This window comes from Sander vitreus, chromosome 8, assembly GCF_031162955.1.
Source record: "Sander vitreus isolate 19-12246 chromosome 8, sanVit1, whole genome shotgun sequence".
In the NCBI taxonomy this organism is placed as follows: Eukaryota; Metazoa; Chordata; class Actinopteri; order Perciformes; family Percidae; genus Sander; species Sander vitreus.
This window is the reverse complement of record NC_135862.1, coordinates 13,143,401-13,166,897: the sequence shown is the minus strand read 5'-3', so window position 1 is coordinate 13,166,897 and position 23,497 is coordinate 13,143,401. Positions and strand designations below refer to the sequence as shown.

At 41.0% G+C, this 23,497-nt stretch overlaps 3 protein-coding genes and 1 long non-coding RNA gene across 6 annotated transcripts; 2 read left to right on the top strand and 2 right to left on the bottom strand.

Annotated features, from left to right (window-relative positions):
* Positions 1-106: 106 nt before the first annotated feature.
* Positions 107-6,816, top strand: cd9a (CD9 molecule a). Of its 3 annotated transcripts, none has more exons than XM_078256900.1 (8): positions 107-265; positions 3,201-3,303; positions 3,506-3,603; positions 4,044-4,118; positions 4,283-4,384; positions 5,192-5,281; positions 5,645-5,728; positions 5,847-6,816. In XM_078256900.1, exons 1-8 carry the CDS (start codon positions 197-199, stop codon positions 5,910-5,912), a joined length of 687 nt encoding a protein of 228 aa, XP_078113026.1. In that variant the 5' UTR covers positions 107-196; the 3' UTR covers positions 5,913-6,816. The 3 variants fall into 3 exon arrangements, with proteins under 3 accessions (XP_078113026.1, XP_078113028.1, XP_078113027.1); XM_078256901.1 differs by lacking the exon at positions 107-265 and adding an exon at positions 1,701-1,851; XM_078256902.1 differs by lacking the exon at positions 4,044-4,118.
* bbs10 (Bardet-Biedl syndrome 10) lies at positions 6,625-12,785 on the bottom strand. The gene is made up of 4 exons (XM_078256899.1): positions 12,647-12,785; positions 10,912-11,111; positions 9,848-10,828; positions 6,625-8,919 (listed from the first exon to the last, which is right to left on the bottom strand). Exons 2-4 carry the CDS (start codon positions 11,100-11,102, stop codon positions 8,097-8,099), a joined length of 1,995 nt encoding a protein of 664 aa, XP_078113025.1. The 5' UTR covers positions 11,103-11,111; positions 12,647-12,785; the 3' UTR covers positions 6,625-8,096.
* A 2,847-nt stretch (positions 12,786-15,632) lies between these two features.
* Positions 15,633-20,191, top strand: LOC144522090 (synaptotagmin-1-like). Its single transcript, XM_078256896.1, has 8 exons — positions 15,633-15,788; positions 16,861-17,042; positions 17,474-17,587; positions 17,732-17,899; positions 18,008-18,175; positions 19,219-19,336; positions 19,745-19,878; positions 19,985-20,191. Exons 1-8 carry the CDS (start codon positions 15,641-15,643, stop codon positions 20,189-20,191), a joined length of 1,239 nt encoding a protein of 412 aa, XP_078113022.1. The 5' UTR covers positions 15,633-15,640.
* Positions 17,874-23,497, bottom strand: LOC144522092 (uncharacterized). Its single transcript, XR_013502379.1, has 3 exons — positions 23,069-23,497; positions 19,200-19,305; positions 17,874-18,151 (listed from the first exon to the last, which is right to left on the bottom strand). It is a non-coding gene; the product is annotated as an uncharacterized LOC144522092 (long non-coding RNA).

Here is a 23,497-nt window from a genome sequence, read left to right as displayed (position 1 = left end):
GGAGGTTTTGCCTTTGCAGCCCGTTATGTGTGGGGGCGGTCCACTACAGGCGCGCACAGCACGGCGCGCGTATCAGTGCCGGCGCGTCTGCAAATAACCTCATTCTGCATACTAGCTGTTATTTAGAAGGTCTTCTATTCCACCGTGGGTTTGAGGTGATACCAGCAATAGTGAGATCTAAAGCTCAAGTACAGCCATGGCTGCACTGTCGGGAGGAGAGATGTGCATCAAATACCTGATGTTTGCCTTCAACCTGGTATTCTGGGTGAGTTTGAAGCGAGAAAATGTATTGTTCTCATAGAAAAATATACATCCTGTCTATGTTTCATATATATATATATATATATGTGTGTGTGTGTGTGTGTGTGTGTGTGTGTGTGTGTGTGTGTGTGTGTGTGTGTGTGAGTGAGTGAGTGAGAGAGAGCTTTGCGTGCATGCGCATTCGTGTGTGAGCAGGATACTATACTGAATGAAATTATACGACGTCCTAGATGCAGAATCATACCAAGCGTCCACAGCCTCGCTTACTTATCACAGTATATTCTAAGGAGCCCCCAGATTTATTTGTGGCACTGGCCACCACTAAACACAAAGTGTCCCAATACGCGTAGAGACCAAGCGGGCAGGAAGAATAATCCCCAGTGGCCAAGTGACCCAGTTCCACCGTGCAGACTACACTCAGGAGTTTGCGCGCACGGCATTCTATGCAATGGGGGGAGGGGGCGGTTTATTGTGGTGGAGAATGTGACTGATATAATAATAATTAAGACTTCTGCTCCCTCACGTGATGTGAAAAGTTGCGCATGTCGGTGAGCCAGACTGTGGATATCCCATAGGCTATTTGTGTCCTCCTTAGCCTGCAGGGTGTGTCTTGTTGTGTCCGTTTGTTTGTCATTTGTGTGTGTGTGTGTGTGTGTGTGTGTGTGTGTGTGTGTGTGTGTGTGTGTGTGTGTGTGTGAGAGATAAAAATGATCCAGGCAACAGAACCAATTTTGGGTATTCAAAAGCTTCAAAGATGCAAAATCTCACTAACTTGATAATTTGTAGAAAATCAACAGTGTCAGTGCGGAACAACAATTTAAGCAAGCAGGAAGGTGACTATAAAGTGTAACTCTGTAAGCCTGTCCAAAGTGCAGATGATCCCCATTAAGCAGGAAGTGAAGATGTGACACTGGTCATAACCCTGTTCATGCAGTCACAAACAACATGACACGGATATCTGATCTCACCCCATGCGCAGCTTTATGTCAGTGGAACAAGAGCAAGGTTCACGGACCTTGCTTTCAATATAAACATCTTCTGGGAGTAGGAATGGGAAGTAGTCATATGTGGGAGCAGTCTATTGATTGTAGTTACACAGTTCAGACACCAGAGCAGTATATATGCTGCTATTCAGGTATTTAAAAAAAAGAAGCTTTTATGTCAACATGCCTTGACAGAGCCCTCTGTGCTGCTACATCCCAGTCAATAAAACCCTCTATGCGTGCACAACCTGCACAAATGCAGTAGTTACAGACACAAACTGTACATCCATGAGAATGGGACATAAGAAAGGAAGGAACACTGGCAGGAATTCATATAGCATACACAATGGAGGTCAGTTTTTCAGGTAACACAGCTCTCTTGCCACTCCCTAACTGAGTAATCAGGTGACGAAGGCGTGGTAATGAAAACACATTCTCTTTCCACCACCTTTTTCAACTGACACCATTATGCTTCACTTCCTCTTGGGAAGAGGTTAGTTATTAAATACTCATAGCGGTGCATTGTGTAGACTGAATCAACATGGCTGTCGCTGGGGGAATCAAGTGTGTGAAATATCTCATGTTTGTATTCAACTTTTTCTTCTGGGTAGGTGTTGTGATTTCCTTTTTGTGTCTTATTGTAGTAGTTGTGTGTGTGTGTGTGTGTGTGTGTGTGTGTGTGTGTGTGTGTGTGTGTGTGTGTGTGTGTGAGAGAGTGTGTGAGAGAGAGATAGAGAGGTGGAGAGACTTTCTTATACATTTGCACTTTTGTGGTTGCTCTAATCTGCCATTTTCTTTAAACTATGGAACATTTAAAAAATATATACAAACAAAGTATACACAGTGAAAAACGAAAGCACAGTAGTATATACACAGAAACACACACACTATCTGAATAAGAGATTGCTATCTTTCAGTAAGGCTTTCAAAGTAAAACATTCACTGACCTTTCTATGCTGACAAGCCCTGTAAGCACTGTAGTGTACAATATGGCATCGTGCCAGGCATTTACAGTGTAAATTACAGGCCTGTATGCTATTTTGTTCACATGAAGACCAGAACATACATGCATGCATGCATAATAACGTGCGGGCAGCTATGTGTTGATGGAGTCACATGATACTTTGTGACAAAATTAAATAAATATGTTGATGAAGAAGGGAATGTGTGAACATAAAAAAAAAGCAAAAGAACTTTGTTTTTTCTCTCTCTTATCTGATTGTAAGACTGGTCTTGTTTCCTAGTTAGGCACAATTCTTGAGGAAGTATAGAAAGAGTGCGTGGTGATTGGGCACGTCAATAAATCATCACATTGGGAGGCACCCTGGTAGCTCACCTGGTTGAGCATGTGCCCCATGTACAAGGGCAGCGGCCTGGGGTTTGATTCCGACCTGCGGCACTTTGCTGCATGTCATTCCCCCTTGCTGATGTCTTCAGCTGTCCTCTCAAATAACTTTCATGTGATGGGTAGCCCCATGAAGCCAGAATAAAAATTGAACCCAGTGTAGACAACATACTGGTGCTGTTGAACAGTTATATATAAAATGAGGACTGTGGAAATCTCTTTCTGGACTGAAAATTGAAACAGAAAAAAAACTGTAAGGATGAGACCTGGAGAAGGCTTCCAGATGGGGCCTGTCAGTGCAAATTCCAAGATGACAACCAACGCAACTGAGAAAAGAAGAGTTATAAAATTCAGACAGCAACAAGATAGATATTAATTGGTGTGGTGTAATCTTAATCAGCTAAATGAGTTGACAAGTGTGAAATATGCATAAACATGGATATGACACATACAAAAAAGTATTAAGCTTAAACTTAATTTCTCACTGTTACACCTATACCTATAGTAAGATTTATCCTGCAACTGTACAGCCAGACTGGCAGTGTGCCATTTAGTGCTATAACTAATTGCAATACTGTATGTGAAAATGTATGTATGTTTTTGTGTTTCAGCTTGCAGGCACTGCTGTCTTTGCTATAGGCCTGTGGCTGAGATTAGACCCAAAGACCAAAGGTCTGTTTGAAGGACCAGACTCTCTATATGTGTTTTACACAGGTAAGATGCACTCAGTCCTTCAGCTGGAACATTAGCCATTAGAATGGAATAGAATAGAATAAATCTTTGTTGTCCACCAGGGTGGAAATATTTCTTTGGCTCCAGCCATGATCATTTAAGCAAAGGTTAAGTAAAGTTTTGTATTATGTCAGCTTTGAGAAACCCTAAATATGCTTGTATGTATCTGATATTCTGTGTGTAGGTGTGTATATCCTGATAGGAGCTGGAGCACTGATGATGGTGGTGGGTTTCCTGGGATGTTGTGGGGCCATCCAGGAGTCCCCCTGTATGCTGGGACTGGTTCGTACCACTTTTATATGCTTCTTTTGACTAACATAAAACGTTGACTCTTTAACAGTTCCTTTCTCTCTGTCTGAGTGAGTCTCTGTTTTGTAGTGATCTCACTCATCAGCACTTGGACTTATTATCCTATTCCACTTGAGCAAGTGTGGATTGGTGACTGGCCGTGGGCTCACTGAGAAATATCGACTACATTTATCGTTGTTTACTGAACAGTATCAAGGCCAGAGAAGATTCTCTCAACTTCCCTGCACTTGTTCCCCCTCCCTCGTGGCTCTAATCTTCTTGTACTAATCTCTCAGGGGGAGGAGCCTATGTAAATTGGGTTTAGCTACACTGACCTTACATGTTCGCACATGCACGCAAAAGACATGCGCACATGCATGCAGGCACACATTCACACGATCAGCTGAGTTTAATTTTGTCTCTCCTTTTTGCAGTTCTTCTTTTTCCTGCTTATCATATTTGCTATTGAGGTTGCGGCTGGAATCTGGGTATTTTCCAACCAAAGCAAGGTAACATGCAAGTTCAAAGAATGTTACATTGCACTGTTCATAGATAAAGAAATATAGCAGCCAAAACCTAAAGTAAATCACAAAATTCAAGGTACGGCAATGAAAAAAAAGTGAGTGATGCATGTATATAAAATATTTTCTCCCGTCTTGCTGCTGTGTTGCAGGTGGTGAATGACATCACAACATTCTACATGCAGACCTACAATAACTTCAAGACAACAGGAGATGAGCGCCTTAAAGAGACTCTGCGGGTGATTCAAACCGGGGTGAGCCACATCTGCTTCATTTCTGCTGCTTTCTAACAATTCAGACTGAATTAGATCTTATCTTAAAGGAATTTGGCACAAAAGGTATTCTCAAGCAAATGCAATGTATTCCCATGGGAGGTTGTCTTTGTCGTGAAAAAAAATGTAATGTCTGTAACACTGCTTTTAACTCCCATATTTAATACAAAGGCAACGTTTCGACCCTGAGACCCAGCAGGGTCGAAACATTACATTTTTTTCACTTTAGTATTTTTCATTTGTCCTGTACCTGCCAGAAGGTGGGATGTGCACACAATTACTTTTATCAAAGTTGTCTTTGTCACCTAGCAATACTTTTCAAAACTCTTCACATCAAGTATTTTCAATAATGTTAGATGACTACAGTAGAAGTTACACATTTAGCAAATTACCTTAAAGGAAAAGTTCCACATTTTAGGAAATAAGCTCATTCACTTTCTTTTGTTAGTGTGATTAGCCTAGAAGACTGGAAGGAAGGGGAAACAGAAAGGTCAACACAACTACCAGTACCTCTAAAGCTTACTAATGAACATGTTGTATCTTGTTTAATTTGTGCACAAACAGTTATGTAAAAAAGGTTTTAGAGAGAGGTATGTGCTTTAACTATTTCTTGCATTTTATACATGTAGTACTTATGTGAAACTCACTTAACTGTGACAACAAGACTTTGGGAACTAAAAATTGAAACAAAATGTTAAACTAATCCTTTAAAACACTTGGAGTTAGATATGTGTTTTTCCTTCCACCATTCCTTGTTCTCTAAAGGTATGATTTTGTGTATGTTTACAGCTGAAGTGTTGCGGGCCAACTGGTACTGTAGTAGGTATTGCCAAAGACACGTGTCCCCGGGGAGAGCCACTTGAGGAACTCATTACTAAGGTACAACTACCCTGAATGTGTGCATAGATTGAATGCCAAAACAGCAAGGTACTTCAAGAGCTAAAGAAAGAAAATATATTTCAATACAAGAGACGATAAAAAAGATCTAACAGTTGTCAGACATGCTTCAGCTCTGTGAGAACTGGAGCAATTACTGTATGTCAAATACATAATGATGGACTGACGTGTGTCATAAGTTAATCAGTCTTCCCTTTGCAGACTAATTCCCTCAGCCTCCTTGCAATGTTACTATGGCAACAATGGTTTACTGGAGCCTGCATGCTCTGAGACTGTCCGTTGTGTGTGCCATACCACAAGCTATGTTCAGCATAGGTTTAAAGGAATCATGCTTGTGTGTTGCAGAGCTGCCCTGACGCCATTGATGAGGTGTTTGACTCCAAGCTATACATTATAGGAGGAACGGGCATCACCATCGGTGTTGTTATGGTAAGTGTGATTAACTGTAACTCATCAAATTCCAGTGTCTGCTGCCCTTGATGATGAACTCAGTGCAGAGAAAAGCCAACACAAACACAAGTAATATACATCTCCCTCTTTCTTACAGGTGTTTGGGATGATCTTTAGCATGCTCCTGTGCTGCGCCATCAGGAAGTCTCGGGAGGTGGTGTGACACCCACCACCACATCCTCAAATCCTTGTTTATGTTGCATGATGTCATTCCTAGAGTCAGATGACTCTCCACTGCCAATAGAAACACTTCTTGTTCAAGAGGGATAATCTAAGCTAGCCTGGGTGCAGATATTTCTGACTATTACATAACATCGGTTATAACTGTGCTGCTGATTAGGCTCACCTTCCTGGACTAGATAGACGCAATGTGGTTATTAGGCCCAACTATAGAATATGTGTCATCTTTGCTTCAGTGGCAATGACACATGTGGCAATGTAGTACAGAAATGTGTAATTTTGTGGTCATTTGATTGAAATTAGTGTTTGTGAACTGCTAATTATTTAAACAAAAGATCATATTATTATATATTATAGTATACTGATCACATTTCTACTATTACTACTATTACTTTTATAACCTACCGACGAGAAGAGTCACAGATCAGGGCCATAAAAATGACAACCACCACCACTTCAGCACAATACAGCAGTAGCCGATGACTTTCTACAGTCCTTTTTCTTACAACACCGAAGTCAAACCATGGCAACTAGTAGCCAATTCAATGCCGAGCTGTGAACTGCTATGATTGAAGTTTCTTCCAGCTTGGTATTAGAGTAGCAGCTCGGTTCCTTCGTTGTTACATTTCATTTGTTCCTTCCTTTCTCCATCTCCTAACTTGCCCTTTTTAAAACCGCCTTTAATTTTTGGCACGTTTTGTAAATGTCTTCTATTTTTATTTGTAACAGATTTATACACTTAGGTGGTTGTATGGTACATGTGGTTTGATTATGTATTTTATAATGTTCTTTTCATTTTACAGATTGGGTTGATTTATACCATATGCACTATGTTTCACTGAGACAAAAAATAATGACAGCCAAATAAACCAAAATGTACTGACTGAGTTCAGTCTGAGGGTTTTACATTATGGCATGCAATCACTCACGTACACACAGTAAAAGTCAAAAGAGCTGTAATTCTTTTATTAAGCTTATTCTCAGACGGTCACTGAGTAAAGTTCATTAACTAGATAGCAACATTTCCACTATTAAATTGACACATTTTCAAATTGACTCTGCACAGCATGTTAGATTTAGCGGTGTAGGATATAGGGGGCATGTAAGGGTTAGAAGGGTGTAGGCGCCTTGATAAGACTGAAAACAACATCCAGGTTCTTTTCCATGTGCGCAGTGGGAAAAAAACATTCTGAATACTCCCCCCAGCTCTCCCCTCTTTGATATTTGCGACCATCAAGCGTGACTCATAGTTTGAGCCAAAGCACAAACAAAGTTAAGAACTGTCTTTGTTTCTGAGTCATGCCATCACGATTCATTTACAGAAAATGTATGATCAAAACTAGGGGCGCACACTGATTAAAGTAAACGGTGCACAATTATGCATGTCAGTGAGTCAGTCAAGCTATTTTTAATGACTTGCTATTTCACCAAAAAGAGGTGAGAATAGAGTTAGTGTTCCTCTGATTATAGCAAAAGGAAGTACACTTTGATTTGGTTGTTGACAGCCGGGTGTTGCCCTCTCAGACACCCCACCCCCACTATTGAGAGAACGCTGATTATAAAAAGGAGTGTGTATATATGTGAGACGGTGTCTTCGTGTTGTTCTGTGTGTATGCCTTTTATGTAACAGAATGTGTACTGGCCAAGGGAAGAGGGCAGGAAAGCTGAGATAAGGAAGAGAAATAGGAAAATAGGAACCGTGATGAGAACTCAAAGAGGAAATAGGTCAACGTCAACATCTACTCACTCACACCACTTCACATTAACACAGATGATAGACTAAATTATTTGATAGCTGCACATTCTGTCCAATACAGAGAATAACACTAAGTTGTTTGATGTTTTCTTTTTTACTGTTATTGCCAAACCTAGCCTTGATTCAGGACAGGTTGATACAGAACCACCGTAACATTTTATTGGCCTATTAACTGCACCACACAATAGTACTGCCATGAAATATAATTTAATATCTCAGTGGAAGTATAAGCTTTCATTACAAATATATGCATCACAAATATATTGTGGTGAGGCAAATAAAAAAAATACTGTGGCCATACATGCAATCTGCATTAAAGTGCAAATGATTTCCTCCAACTATTGAATGATAACTGAGTAAGTACTGAGAAAGAATATGTTTATTGCTTTCATCTTGGGACACAATACAATCTCAGTCTTCAGCCTCGTCCTCTGTACCCTCCCAGGAAATGTTTGCAAGTCTGTGTGACGGAGTGTGTAAAGCTGTGTGTGTGTGCAGCATGGTGTCCACATGGAGAAGACTTGAGACACACTGTAGCACGGCCACAAGCAGCTGGTATTTACAGGAGACAGATTCAAGGCCCGAGTCTGACGTAAAAACTTTAACTGATGATACGTCAGTTTCTCCACAACAATGCTTTATTAGTTTACCCTCCTCTAGAGGACATTCACTATTACCCCGATCCTGTACGAGGATTGTGTTATGTTCTTGTTTGTATACGTGGCTGAAAGGGTGGGAATGATTTTGAATAAAATTCAGGAGCCTGGTTTGAGTCTGCAGGAAACGTCGCAGACTGTAGGAGTAAATATGTCGGGGCACACTTAGTAGAGCATTTGCCAACAGTTGGGAAACAGCAGGGACATCCATAATTGTGTCATCAGAAATTGAGCAACTGCTACCATGTTGTAGGAGGGCATGGTTTAAGAGAAACTCAAATGTCCCACCAGCAGGTATAACACAGCCTGGCTCCAACACACACTGTTGGAAGGGAGATGCCTTGACGATCTGATTGTCCACATGTAAACATGTGCTTTTGTCTGGCTGAAAGGTCTTCTTTGATGCTGTAGTTGCAGTTATACCAATAGGCTCCCAAGTTGAAAGTAGCATGCGGATGGCATCTTGAAATGCACATGCATACTGGTCAGTTTGCCCTTCCCCTGGGCCACAAATGACCAGACTACAGGGTTTGACCGTGACCCTTTCCTCTGAATCATGGAAAGCCACATGGACATACCTGTGGAAGAGAAAAAGAGTTCAATTTTAGCTTCCATGAATGAAACCAGATTAAGAAAATCCTTATACAGGTATGTGTAATCCATTATTCATAATTCTGTGTACTGTTGAGATATTTCTATTATTGTAGACATGATTATAGAATATTAGCAGTTATAGTTACAGTTTGGCATGTTGCAAAAAGAGCTGTGGGCAAATCATTGACGGAGTAGTTAGAATGACCTCGGTTGCAGAGAAAGTTCAGCCGTTAAGTCATAAACTTAGTTTATGCTTTTATGAGTTGGGGGTATGAGATAAGCAGGGACACAGAAGAGGTAATTAAGGTTGTAGGGGGTACCATATGGTTAAAGGTTTACCCCAAAGATTGTGTGCTTCTCAGAGATGGTGTGTTTCTGTGTGAGAGGTTTTATGGCAGGAAATAGTCAAGTAGAGATGTGTGTTCAGGCATTTGGTCAATAAGGTCACAACAAGACAAGGAGACGGGGTGTCTGTCAATCCCATTTGGAGGAATGAACAGACAGCTGCCATCCCAGGATGCATGAAGCATCCCCCATGCTGAGGAGGAGGAGGACCAAGCGCCCAAAGGGAATAAAAAGAGACTGTAAACTGTAAAGAATTGCTCATTTGACTTGGGAGGTATCGGAAACCTCAGTTAGTGAACCCACATGTGCCTTATACCTTAAAATACTGTCACTAAAAGTGTTAATTGTAATCTATCGTCTCAGTGATTTTATTTTAAGTCCATTGGTTAAGAGATCTTTTAACGAATACGCAAAAGAGGATAGTTTATAGTGTAAAACAATTGGGATCAGAATTTAAAGTAAGGGCCTGTGAGCCTAACGGTGCAGAACAAGAAATATCCTCTTCAGTATCTATGTGTGTTACTTTGCATATGCGCAGTAAATGAGAGAGAAAGAAAGACCTCATACCTATGGGCTCCCAGCAGTATTGGTCTGCAAAAGGTCAGTGTAGCAATGTGCTCTGGTTCAATCTTCCAGCAGTCTGAGACAGGTGTGGCCCCACTTAGCTGGGCAAAGAGAGACAGCTCATCTTCACTGACACACTCCACAATGCACATCTCTGCCTGTGCAGCTGAAGCCAGGACAGCAGCAGACTGTTTCACTGCAGACAGGAGCACAGAGGCACCCAAACTCTGTAGCTTTGCAATGACGCACTCTAGTGATCTTTCTGCCCAGGCAGTAAACTGCACAATACTACTCTCCTTCCTTGAATTCTCCTCCCTCCCTTGCTCTCCACATCCCAGCACCAGCACCTCTCCTGCATTGAGCAATTTTGGCTGCAGGCACCCAGTGACAACTACAGCTTTAACTGGCTGGTGCTCAGTCTGAGGGCAGGGTGTAGCAAAGTCCCTGTGAATGACCTGCCCTTCAATCAAACGTGAACAACTAATAGGGAAGCCTGATACAGGTGTATGCAAGGCAGCAAAGTTGTCATTTACAAACTGAAGTGATGAGGACGGTAGGTCACTTTTGAACTTCCAGTGAGTGAGCATTTCACAGGTGAGGTTGCTAATAAAGTCACAGTGAGTGCGACCCAGACGTGAATGAAAGAATGATGCCAGCAGCTTTTGGACACAGTGATTGATTGTGCATGCTGGTAATTTTGTTTTTGCAGTGAAATCCTCCCATGAAAGACAGCATCCATACGGGACCACTCCCATGGCAATGATATCATCCAACTCCTCCAATGCAAATGCCAGCATTTTGTCAGCCAAGTGCCTGGCAGTGGAAGCCTCTGCTGTTTCCCTGGAGTTATAGGTGCGAGACACATTAGGCTCCTTGCAAGCCGTTTTTTGAATCATCCGTAGTAATGATGCCAGCAGTAGGATAAAGGTCTTGGATCCATCGCCTGTTACAGTGCTGTGTTTCAAGACACACTCCACCACCATCCTAAAATAAAGAACACAAATACATCAAAAAGGGAAAATGTCACTTGACAAACACTATCATAGTGAAAGAGTAGTGTGTGTTACCTGGCCAGTGGATGCTCCAGACGTAGCGCAGTGAGAATGCGAGTCCCACTACGGCTCAACATTGCCTGTCCTGTGTCTCGGGTGAACAACACCTGTCCTCCTTCAGGGCCAAAACTGCGGAGGACGACTGACTCCAACACACACACAGTCTGCAGAACATGTTTCAGGTGAAGATGCTCCATCGGCAGCATCCCCACACTCTGAAAGGCACACAGGCTGAGGTTTGAAAGAGGATAGGCAAGGGATTGCTTGCAATTGCAAGTATCAATTGCATAAAATAAATATATGTTTCAGAAACAGGCAACAGGCCCAGGATTTATAATAGGGCTGGGCAATATATTGATATTATATCGATATCGTGATATGAGACTAGATATCGTCTTAGATTTTGGATATCGTAATATGACATAAGTGTTGTCTTTTCCTTGTTTTAAAGGCTGCATTACAGTAAAGTGATGTACTTCTCTGAACTTACTAGACTGTTCTAGCTGTTCTATTATTTGCCTTTTCCCCACTTAGACATTATATCCACATTACTGATGATTATTTATCTAAAATCTAAGTGTGAAGATATTTTGTTAAAACACCAATTGTCAACCCTAGAATATCGCCACAATATTGATATCGAGGTATTTGGTCAAGAATATCTGATATGTGATTTTCTCCATATCGCCCAGCCCTAATTTATAATTTTAAAACATCTTTTCTTTTGATTTAGCATCACAGGCAGTGTTCAGATACACGTTTTTGGCCAGCCATGAAAAGCAACAGAAGGGAATATACCAGATGCATTCAAATATTATTGGCTCAAAATGCTACAAGTGGGCTTTAGAGGCTAAACAATATAATGTATGCAGCGGAGTTGTGCTTTATTTGACACATGGCAAATGTCAATAATGGGCCTTTGCCTACATCTCATATTCTCTGTTTTAAATGTTAAATTAATTACGTACATGTTAAGATAGTCTCACTTTAAAATGCAGTTCACATGAGTATGAATTACCCATAATAATGTATTAATAACGACTTCTAACTCATATCTATGTTTACAATATAATATACATCCACTGTATATACTACTGTAATATAGTATTCAGTATAGTGTAAATGTAGCCAATAATCTTGCAAACGTGCAATGTAAATCTTCTGAGTATCTTCTGAATGAAGAAAAATGGATTAGACTTTTTGTTAGCTTAAGATCTACAAATTGGCACAGACTGTATCTAGTTGCTGTGGTACAGTAAAGTATACATGTAACCACCTGTAGGTCTTTATTAACCGCTGGATTGCCTCTAACCAGCTACAGCGTTACTACACAAGACCCAAAAACATTTAGACTCTGTGGCTTCTGCGCTGTAACTTTACCACAATGTCCATCAACTATGAATACATCTCTACAAAAAGAGGGCTCCTCCTATGTTAAAAGGACCACTGTAGCGTTATGTTAGCTGCGTTTTCACAAAAGTGAATACCCAGCGTTTGTTCACTTTATAGACGTCCTGGTTTACTTGGTAGGCGTTGTTACTACTAACGTTAACTAGCGCTAAGATAACTTATGCACCGTTGACGTTAGCATCTGCTAGCTAGCTGAATCAATGCGATGATGAACTCGTCAGCGGCTGAACTTATTTTATAATAAACCCTAGGAATGACTCAAAAGCACAAGTTCCTAGCTGCCAGAAAAACAGAAATAACCCATTCCTTCCCAAGAAGGCTTTAATCTGAGAGAACTCACCTAACGTTACAGTCCAACAGGTACGCTTTCTCTGTATCCTAGAGACGAGGCTTCTTCTGTGGTTTGTTGCGTAGATGCAATTTAGATCAGAAATGACTATTGCCACCTAGCGAGTCGAGGTATGAGTTGTTTTCTATCCCTACAACCAAGATCAATGTTATACAATGATTTACACTGTATATGTACAAGTAACAAGTACAAGTGTACAAGTAACTGTGCTGGGATTTTCACTTTTTACGTGCATGTGCGAAAGTATTACAAAACCTATAAAGAACATATGCTCACTGCACATGGGAGCTTAATTTTAAATGCTAGTTTGGATGTTTACATAAATCTGTAGACATCATATGTCCTTTCATAATCTGATAATATGACTTTACAGAGTTGATCATAGTGGTGCTAGGTGTAGACAAATATATTGCATATTTGCAGCACATAGGGCTTTGACATGTCACAGTAAAAACACAGAGTAAGGGTTCAGGGTTAGTGTGTTTGCATGCTGGAAAACTGTCACCTTGTAAAGGGTTGCTGGGAAACTCGAAGAACGAAGCCATCATTTAGTTAGTAGTAACAGCGGTGCTTTTCCTACAATGACAAGTCCAAATGTCTTCAAAGACGTCCACTATTCACACCCTCCGTCACTATCACATATGCTATGATGTATTGCAAATGAAAATCAGTTTATTTTTAGTAAATTACATTATATTCAATACATTATTTCATTCATTTTCATAGATATTTAACATCCTTAGTTGAGCTAATAACCACAACACCAGATTTTTATTTATATATTTGCAACTGTTGAAAATAGGGTGTCTCTATATGTGATGACTGCTTTGTCTGACTGAACTGTTGTGATATTGTTTATATGTAATTTGTTCTCAGGTCTCCCTTGTAAAAGAGATCTCTATCGCAATGGGACTTTCTCAAAAAATAAATAAAGCTGAATTTTCTATACACAAATGTACTTAAGGCCAAAAAGAGGGATTTCCTTCATGTCAGCTAAAGATTCCAACATGGGCTTGAGTCAGCTGGCCTCCAGACTGTGTCATAAAAATAATAAAATAGCACACTTTAAGGAGTGAAGATCATAATTGATCTCAAATGTTTGTCATAAGCAAAATGAATACATAGTGTATATTTTTTTTATTTTTTTATTTTTATGCTTCCACTCCCCTGCCCATCCCCCTACCCCCTCTCTTTCGCTCTGTCTAATCCCTCCTTCTGTACAGTATCTCTGTGCATCTCTGGTACCTCAAGGTGAACGGGGCGGGGCCGGAACTTGATCTCTGTGTTGCTGCAGAAACCACATCCTAAGTTTCTATATCAGGCAACATCATCTATACTTAGACAATGTGAGACAGTTCTGCAGCTAGTGCCAGATGTACAGATGCACACACACCAACAGAGCTGTCCACTCTGAATGTAAATGTCCTCTATTGCTGAACTCTCACTATGCTAACGAGCCTTTTAAAAAGCCATGTCACTACACTAATGAATATGCATCAGTGGCCCGGTGAGGGTGACCTGTAGGGATGGGACAGAGGTCACAAGACCTGAATGGACAGAAAAGAACACATAACATGCACAAACACAGAGGGAAGCAACACAAGATGACCGAGCTGCTGTTTCCACCAACCTCAACCCTATCTTGTTCTACCCTCCCTCTTTCTTGCTCTCTCTTGCTCCATCTTTCACACACCTGCACTCTTCTTCTTGATGTCTAAGAACTAGTGATACAAAAACTCTTCCCTGCCTCACTGTTTTCCTCCGCCTCTCCTGCCCTCTCTGGTCCTGTCATCTTTTCTCCTCCTCCTCCACCTCTGTAAGGAAAAGCAGTACCTGTGAGTCTGGACATTGCTGGGGGGACGACTGAATACAGGTATGTCTCTGGGTCCTTTTGTTTTTTCTCTTTGTTTCATCAATTAAAAGTACTTTGATTTATTTCTCTCTCGACTGTGCTGTGTGAAAAGTAACTGTGTGTAAACCCATGAACGCAGGGAAATAATATTAACCCGGTCTGTGACGCTCATTCTGTCGTGTACCGGATACAGGCTGGGGTACAACAAAATAATCACGGATGATTAATTAGTTAGTAACTCTAATTTCTGTGATTTTCTTTGGCTTTTTACTGAAATATTTGCTTCTTCTGAGGGTTGAGAAAACGTTCGATGTCAAGCTAAAGATGCTTTTAGGTAAAGAGCTGAAATGTTGCAGTGACATTATATATCACATACTGTCATGTATTTGCAACCTTTTAAGATCAGTTGTAGAAAGAGTTTAAGCTTCCTTAACAACTGAAGTTGGGGGACCATATGATGTGTATACTGAGTCATTATTATCACTCTGTAGCAAACATGAGAAAAAGACGCCAATTTATACATTTAGTGCGCCTGTCTTTTCAGACAAAACAGACATAAACAGAGATCAGTGTCCGCTTGGGTGTGAGATCACATCTGCTGACTAAAACCCAGATACTCAATACCCGTGATGTCTGCAGAATAAAAAATAACATCAAAACATTTTTGCACTTAGGAGTCAAGTCTCAGCAGTGGGACTTTTCTCTCATAATACTGAGCATGACCTTGGCCCATGATTCTCACTCCGGGCAGCTCACTGTGGAACAGCAGCGGTCCACGCGTGACGCTTCCACTTTACTTGTCCCTTTCCTCTCCTATGCCCCTCTCCCCTCATGTCAGCAGATTTTGCAGACACAGCTGCTTGCATATCCTGTGTTCAAGTGTTAGTGCCAGGCCAGCAGAAACAGGAGTCATTTGACACTAATGGTCATTCAGTGTCTATAAGCAGATTATTGCCACAAATACATCTGATCAATAGCATTTATGGAAACTCTGCTCTGTGTGTTTATGTGGTCTGTTTGTCAAATTAGATTTTTACACATTTGTAGTTGTTATTTAAGGGATGAGATGATATTTTTCTGTATCTCTGTTTCTCTGCCAGTACAATTCTGGCTCTGTTGTCACTCCTCAAATAATGACTGGGAACCGCCAAGCTGCCCCGGCTGCACTGGGCACCCCTGCTTCCCCAACCCACTTGCCAAATGCAACAACCACCCCAGGCCAAAAACAATCTGGAGGCCACAGTCCCAACAAGTTCATGAGTGAACTGCACAGCATCCACAGTGAGTTAGACACCTAACTCATTCTCCATCCCTGTGGACCTTTAGGCAGGTCTGGTATACCAAAAATGCATAAAATCAGCTGATGTACTGTTATGGTGCAGCCATTAGAATTTGCTTCTTGAAAGATGTAACATCCAAGCATCAAAGTTAGGTATATAATCATGTATAAAAATGCATACAGGACAGTTATCTCCCTGCTAGAAGTGCATTATCTGTTTGTATGGAAGTTATGCATTAGTTTAGACATCCCAAAGTTGTTTATGCATACTGCTTGTAAAGCTGTGCGCATGTAAAACGAAAAATCTAAACTGCAAGTTAAAGGTATAATAGGTAACGGATTTTTGGATGTTATAAAAAATAATAATGTATAGACTAATACTAAAGAAATCCCTCGTAATGATCACTTACGACCCACTATAAGTGTGCTTTGCTTCTTATTTTTGTGTGTTTTTAAGGCGCCAGCAAAGAACCTTTGGGCCCAACGTGGGTGTGTAACCCCCAGCCAATAACAGCGTTCACGTTGTGCAGCCTGGTCTCATTCCCAACTAGCGCATTGCCCCTCGCGTCTAATACCAACATACAAGTCTAACTGGTGCACACGCACACACACAGACAGGATGAGGTGTGTGTTCATTTGTGCTTTGGAACACAACCGATGCAAGACAATCAGAAAAGAGTGTTTTATCCCTGCTGCTTTGTTCAGCGCCCCCTCTCTTCACTTTACTCTCTAGCTCGCTCAACCACTGCTGGTCTCTCTCTCTCTCTCTGGCTGTTGAGCCGGGGAGGAGGTGCCAACAAACTCACTACATATCATGGCTTTAAATGCTCTTGTATACTGAATATGTCACTTGCTATCATGGTCATATATTGCTTCAATGATGCTTCAGAACAAGAGATGGACAAATGATAACACCTTACAATATATTTTAATACAGTATAACACCACCACAAAATATGGTCTAAAAATTACCAGACTTGAATCAGCACCTGATATTTTCTTCACTCCCTATATCTTTGATTACATTGTGTTTTCACACTGTGTCCGTGTGTGTGCGTGTGTGTGGATTGGCAGTGCCATCATGGGCTGTTGCTGCCCTTTGCATCGTGAGTTTGTGCGTGGTGCTGTCGTGTGCTGTGTGTGTCTGGAAGAAGTGCATGAAAAAGAAGGACAAGGACAAAGAAAAGGACAAGAAAAAGGGAAAAGAGAAGAGCAACGGAGGCTTTGACACTGAAATGGATGGAGGTTACAGCAAGGTAGGACACACACACACACACACACACACACACACACACACACACACACACACACACACACACACACACACACACACACACACACACACACACACACACACACATTGTTCTTGCAATGTATCACAGTCCTGATGCTGGGGTCACTCAGAACTAGTATAACTGTCAGTATGTGTTTGGACTAATGGATGTTTTGCACGTTGCTCATATTGTAGTAAAGGCTGAGGTCTAAGATGAGATGTTTTGGAGTATTGCGCTATCTTCAAGGATGCAGGTCATATTTAAACAATAAAGCAACTTTAGATGGTAACATTATCTTTGTTGAATTGCTTCTGAATGTGTAATGCTATCCAATATACTGTAACACAGCACAAATATCATTTGATTACTTGTAAAGATATATTTTTACCTGCATGTGATCTGTGTGCGTGCAGCCACTGAAAGAGGAAAGTAATAAAGAAACAGAGCTGGCAGATAATGATCCCAAAGAAGAGGAGAAGCTGGGCAGGCTACATTACACATTAGACTACAACTTCACGGATAATACGGTGAGATGCTGCTATTCACTTTGGCATATTTTTGCCCACCTTCTGCCAACTGTAAAATGTCACAATTTTAATACTTCTCCTCTCTCTGTGAATTAGCCAGATCCTCATCCATTGTTATTACTTTCCTTTGCTATCACATTCTAGCTGATAGTTGGCATCTTGCAGGCTGCTGAACTCCCTGCAATGGATGTGGGTGGTAGTTCTGACCCTTATGTTAAACTATATCTGCTCCCGGACAAAAAGAAAAAGTTTGAAACCAAAGTTCATAGGAAGACCCTTGAACCCAACTTCAATGAGATGTTCACGTTTAAGGTAAATTGAAAAGCCTAGATAAATCAATTATTTATCCTGACTGAGTTCACCATCAGCACATAGTGCATGATATGTTTCAAATGATAGTCTTTGACGTGTGTTCTGTAGGTACCATACACTGAGCTGGGTGGGAAGACTCTGGTGATGACTGTGTACGACTTCGACCGTTTCTCAAAACACGATGCCATCGGAGCTGTGAAGATACCGATGAGCCGTATGGACTTCAGCCAGTCTCTGCAGGAGTGGAAGGATCTGCAGAAGGCAGAGAAGGAGGAGGTGGGAGCACACTGTGAGAGGAGAGGAGTTGAACTTGAAAAAAGGGATGCTCAAAGTCGAATAGGATAACGAAAAAAATTGCTTTTACATTTTCTAAAATTTTTATTTAGTGGGAAACACTACACAGTTTCCTTTTATTAGGGCCAGAGCGCCGACAGCGGCGAAGGCCCTATTGAAACTGAAGGAATTATTATTACAGCAAATAAATCACCTTTTTGAGGGGCTTAACATACTCAAAAACTCACCAAAATTGGCGGTCGCATCAAGTCTGGTGAAAATCTACGTATTTTAAGGGTTTTGGGGTGTAACCCTGCAGTACGTTTAACGTAGACTAACGAAACAAGACGTACAAAAAACATCATTGGAGTCATACCCTAAACCCAACAGAAACTCAGCAGCGTTCCTTTTTGATTGCTGATGGTTTGACCCACCCCCTATGCTTTAAGCACATCCCTTTTTATAACTAATGACCCGTTTGATGTACACTATTGTGTGAGGTATCATTGAACTCAGTAGAGACTTCCGTTTTCATTGGTCATGGTTTGGCCACCCCTATGCTTTAGCCATGCCCCCTTTCACAGCTAATGAAGTGTATGACGTAGAGTCTTGTGTGAGATATCAGTGAACTCAGCAGAGAGTTCCCTTTTCATTGGTGACGATTTGCAGTGTCTGAGTGCCGCGCAAATGCATGGTCGCAAAGATCGGCGTTCGCCAGTAACCCCCGACGCGTGCAGAGTAGCGAGGGCCCGTCCAACGCTGCTTGCAGCTTTAATTCAATGATGTGTTTCTTTGTGTTTAGGTAAAAAAGCTTACTGATGCTTGATGTTTCTTTGGCTTGACTAAAATCAAATACTTTCTCCTTTTGGTATTCACCCCATATTTCAAAGCCAGGAGTACTGCACAGAATAGGCACCTCTGTCTCTGAAGAAGACTGCAGCCTGTTGTGATGTGATATTTCAGCTTCAATGTTTTTTATAATTGTGAAGCCATACTTTTTTAGACAATTCCTCAACAGCATACTCACTTCTTTTTCTCTGTATTAGAGTGAGCGGCTTGGAGATATATGTTTGTCTTTGAGGTATGTGCCAACTGCAGGGAAGCTGACGGTGGTGATTTTGGAGGCCAAAAACCTGAAGAAAATGGATGTGGGTGGATTATCAGGCGAGTCAAGCAGCAAAACAAACTGGATTCACAGATTTAAGTTAGAGCTCCATGTTACTAATGTGCTGGGGGTTTTCAGTACAGACAACTTCAGTGCCATAATAAAGTTAAACTTTTTTTTTTAAATCATTTAAAAATTTTTTTTTAAGAAATACAAATGTCTCAGTACTTTTTTTTTTATAATATGACAGGTGCACCCTAAATAGCCTAGATTTGTTAGCTCTGTTAGACTTATAACTACTGATTTTAGTGTGTCCACTTTCAAGCAGTTTTTTTTAATTCGGGGAAACTGTCAGAAGCTACTACAACAGATGTTGTGTGTCACTGATGGAGTTACAGAAACAGTGCCTTTGTGCCAGGCTGTTGGTCTGTTGCTCGGACATTAAACTTCTCTGTTCTCTCTGTCAGACCCTTATGTGAAGATCCACTTAATGCAGAATGGAAAAAGACTCAAGAAAAAGAAAACAACGATAAAGAAGAACACTTTAAACCCTTACTACAACGAGTCTTTCAGCTTTGAAGTGGCATGTGAACAGCTAGAGGTACATATATTTGCACACACACACACACACACACACACACACACACACACACACACACACAGAGTTAGAAATGCATTAATTTGTGTGTGTGTATTTTCATTTATAGAAGGTGCAGATAGCAGTGACTGTGTTGGACTATGATAAGATTGGGAAGAATGATGCCATTGGGAAGGTGCTGCTGGGCGGTAACAGCACTGGGACTGAGCAACGCCATTGGGAAGACATGCTGGCAAACCCCCGGAGGCCAATAGCCCAATGGCATAGCCTCAAACCAGAGGATGAAATCAACGCGCTACTTTCAAACAAGAAATGAAACTGTGACCTCAGTGGGCTATGACCTTGCAGCATTTACCTCAACTACCGTACTTCCAATTTATGTTCCTACCTCTCCCCTAAAAAAATCGTAACTAAGTAAATCTACCCAATAAAACCCTGTTTTACCCCTGACACTATCCAAGTCACTCTTGGACTTTAAACCTTTTTCCTTCAGTAATTCCCTCCTCCTGCTTCTGCCTAAACTGCAACAAAGAGTTTTAAACAATGTTTCACTATGTACAGTGCTATTAAACCAGAGGACTTTTCAAACCTTTGAGTGTTTCCTCTCTTCTTTGCTGTTCAAAAACTGTACACTACACCTGATATTTAAACATGATTAACCTGCAGAGGGAGACAATTGAAAGGCTAATGAAATGAGATCCTCATATGACTGCTATTATGTCTGTACTTTACATTCGTAATATCAGTAGCGGTTTTTGGCACGGGCATTTAAAAAAAAAAAAAAAAATCCTCTGCACCGCGAAGCAGTTTTCTATTATCTATCATTTCACTGTGTGGGGAATTGGCAAATCAGCGCCCCCTGCAGCTGCAAGCGCCCCTGCTTGCAGAGAAGGTGCTGTGCACAGAGAGGAGCATCTCACTGCGGGCTGCAGCGAGACGTACTTGTGCACAGAAGCTGTGTGAGAAGGGGAAAGGGGAGAGGGGAGCGGGGGACAGTTCACCTCTGGTTCTCCCAAATGGAACGGTAACCCTAACCCATGAGCCTCCTTGAGCTTATCGCTTTTTTGCATGATAAGGATCTATCGGAGATCTACCCCAACTGTAGGACTGCTCTCAGGATTGCAATTACTCTGCCAGTCACTGTGGCTCAAGCAGAGAGGAGCTTTTCAAAACTAAAGTTGATCAAGTCATACCTGAGGTCAACCATGTCCCAGGAACGGCTCACTGGCCTTGCCATCATCAGTATCGATCACTCAATAGGGGAGCAGACTTCATACGATGAAAGGTCAGGTTTTAGTTTTAGTTTGTGTTTTCTGTTCTTAGTGCTATAGTGTAATAATTAGACTCTCTTTAGTGTGTTTTCACATTTGTGTGATGAAGGATTTATGCTATTTAGAATATTATTCTTAATATTTTATATTATTGTTGCTCTCTGCTCTTGTTACATTTTTTATATATCTGATTGTATATATTCTTGGCACACACATATATATATATATATATATATATATATATATATATATATATATATATAATTATAACAACATAAGTGAAAGAGAAAATTATATTTCTCAATTGCACAAATCCTTCATTAGAACATTTGAAAAACACACTTAAGAGAATCCAGTTATTTAACTATTGCAATTACAACAGGAAACACACTTTTAAGGTGCACAATCTCCACCTCCAACATTGCCAAAAGACAATGGGCCTCATTCACCAACCGTTCTTACGAAGAAATGTGTTCTTAAACCCCACTTATGCACTTTTTACAAAGATTCTGACATTCACTAATGTTTTCTTATCTTGGATTTGTTCTTAGCTAAGAACAAAATCTACGAACACTCAAGAGCACTCTTACGCACATTTGAGTGATGACAATTTGCTCCAAATAATTTGCATTTTATTTAATTCTATAGTCGTTTACAATGATAGTATTGTACTGTAATGCATTTCTGATCATTTGTTGAAAAAAAAAATCATAGTATGCAAAGAAACACTAACAATTTACATCAGCACTGATTAAATCCTGCGTTGTTTGGTGATTGATCGCGCTATTTATAGGGCCAAAATGCAGTGGTGGAATGTAACAAAGTACAAATACTTTGTTACTGTACTTACGTACATTTTTCACGTTTCTGTACTTTACTTTAGTAGAATCAATAGTGCATATTTTGACTTTTACTTCGTTACATTTTGCAGCAATTCTCTTTACTTTCTACTCCACTACATTTCTACAACGTTCCGTTACATTTTTTGTACAGTTTTTAATCATAGTTGCCTCTCCACAGCGTCGTTTACTCCTCCGCCAGGCTGCACAAGACTCGTTCATATCTTATTTATTTGGCTGGACCTCTTCACATTTTCGCAGCTTCACACACTTTATTTGCTTACTTGCATGGTTAAAGAAAATTAAACCGTCTTAAAATACATCCAGGAATAAAACCAACCTCATTCCGATTCTAACAACATATTTCCGTTTTATGCTGGTTAGGATAGGAACTTATTTTAAAAGCCAGGCCTTGTTTGTGGTAGTGGACATCTTCTATTTTACTAAAGTAAATATTATTTGTACTTTTACTTAAGTACTGAGATTCAGTACTTCCTCCACCACTGCAACGTAGGCTACAAGTCGACTCCGACAACCATCTCTTGAACGCAGTCACACGCTTCCCAGGAGGTGCACAGGAAGTGTCATGTCCTTATATGGAAATTTGTGGGGCGTTTTCTTATGCTAATTAGGAACAACTGGCACGTGCTTTCAATTACGAAGACATGGGATTCATCAATCCTAATGCTGCGTTCATAGACATCGGAAAAACATTTTTCCGAATGAAAACGTCATCATTCACGTCCCTTCCTGTGGGAATCAGAGGTGGGAAACGCGGGCTAGATTTTGCTAACCGAGTTTCCCAGTTGGTGACACGTTGTTGACAACTGACATTTGATGTAGGCAAATTTGGTTCACTGAACATATTTCAATGACAATAAACTGTTTATTGTGGACAAATGCCTCTGCCAAGAAACATAACATGCCAATATAACAGAAGACGAAGAACACGCATCCTGACTGTAGTGGGGCAGCTGTCCTTGGGGTGTTTGTGTCTGTTTCTCTCTCCCCTTTTCCCTCTCTGTCTGTTTTGCCGGAGCGGCGGAATGTAGGTCAAGGGGCGTGGCCGAGCGATCTATCTACCTGCACTGCTGCTGGCGATTCTTCCATCTCATCTGCCCAGCTGTTGCTGATTCTCCTAATCACGGCTGCAGTATTTAGCCCGGTTGGAACCTGCATTCGGCGCCAGATCGTTAGATTACCAAAGTGGTAACTTGGCTCTCTGTTGTTGAACTACGTACGTTTTTTTTGCCTTCCTTTTTGTTCCTCGTGCTCTGCACTCATCGGTTTCTCCTCTCTTCATTCAGACCGACACTACTACACCTGTTTGCCGCTGTTCTACCAGCTCCTCGCCTCTCTGCCGTGCCACCCTCAGCTGGGATCCATGTGAATGTGTTGGACACACTACACTCTGCTTCGCCCGCTGCTATCCTGTCCCCACCACCAGCGCTGCAAGCTGTCCCTGCCTTCGTTGCCTTTTTTTTGGTGAACATTCATTAAAAGACACTTAAA

Coding starts and splice junctions, on each gene's coding strand:
- cd9a (XM_078256900.1), top strand. CDS start 197: ATGGCTGCACTGTCGGGAGGAGAGATGTGCATCAAATACCTGATGTTT. Junction 3,304..3,505: donor TCTATATGTGTTTTACACAG/GTAAGATGCACT, acceptor TTCTGTGTGTAG/GTGTGTATATCCTGATAGGA. Junction 4,385..5,191: donor TGCGGGTGATTCAAACCGGG/GTGAGCCACATC, acceptor GTATGTTTACAG/CTGAAGTGTTGCGGGCCAAC.
- bbs10 (XM_078256899.1), bottom strand. CDS start 11,102: ATGCTGCCGATGGAGCATCTTCACCTGAAACATGTTCTGCAGACTGTG. Junction 10,829..10,911: donor CTGGAGCATCCACTGGCCAG/GTAACACACACT, acceptor TCTTTATTTTAG/GATGGTGGTGGAGTGTGTCT. Junction 8,920..9,847: donor ATACTGCTGGGAGCCCATAG/GTATGAGGTCTT, acceptor TCTCTTCCACAG/GTATGTCCATGTGGCTTTCC.
- LOC144522090 (XM_078256896.1), top strand. CDS start 15,641: ATGACTGGGAACCGCCAAGCTGCCCCGGCTGCACTGGGCACCCCTGCT. Junction 17,588..17,731: donor ACAACTTCACGGATAATACG/GTGAGATGCTGC, acceptor ATCACATTCTAG/CTGATAGTTGGCATCTTGCA. Junction 18,176..19,218: donor AGAAGGCAGAGAAGGAGGAG/GTGGGAGCACAC, acceptor TCTCTGTATTAG/AGTGAGCGGCTTGGAGATAT.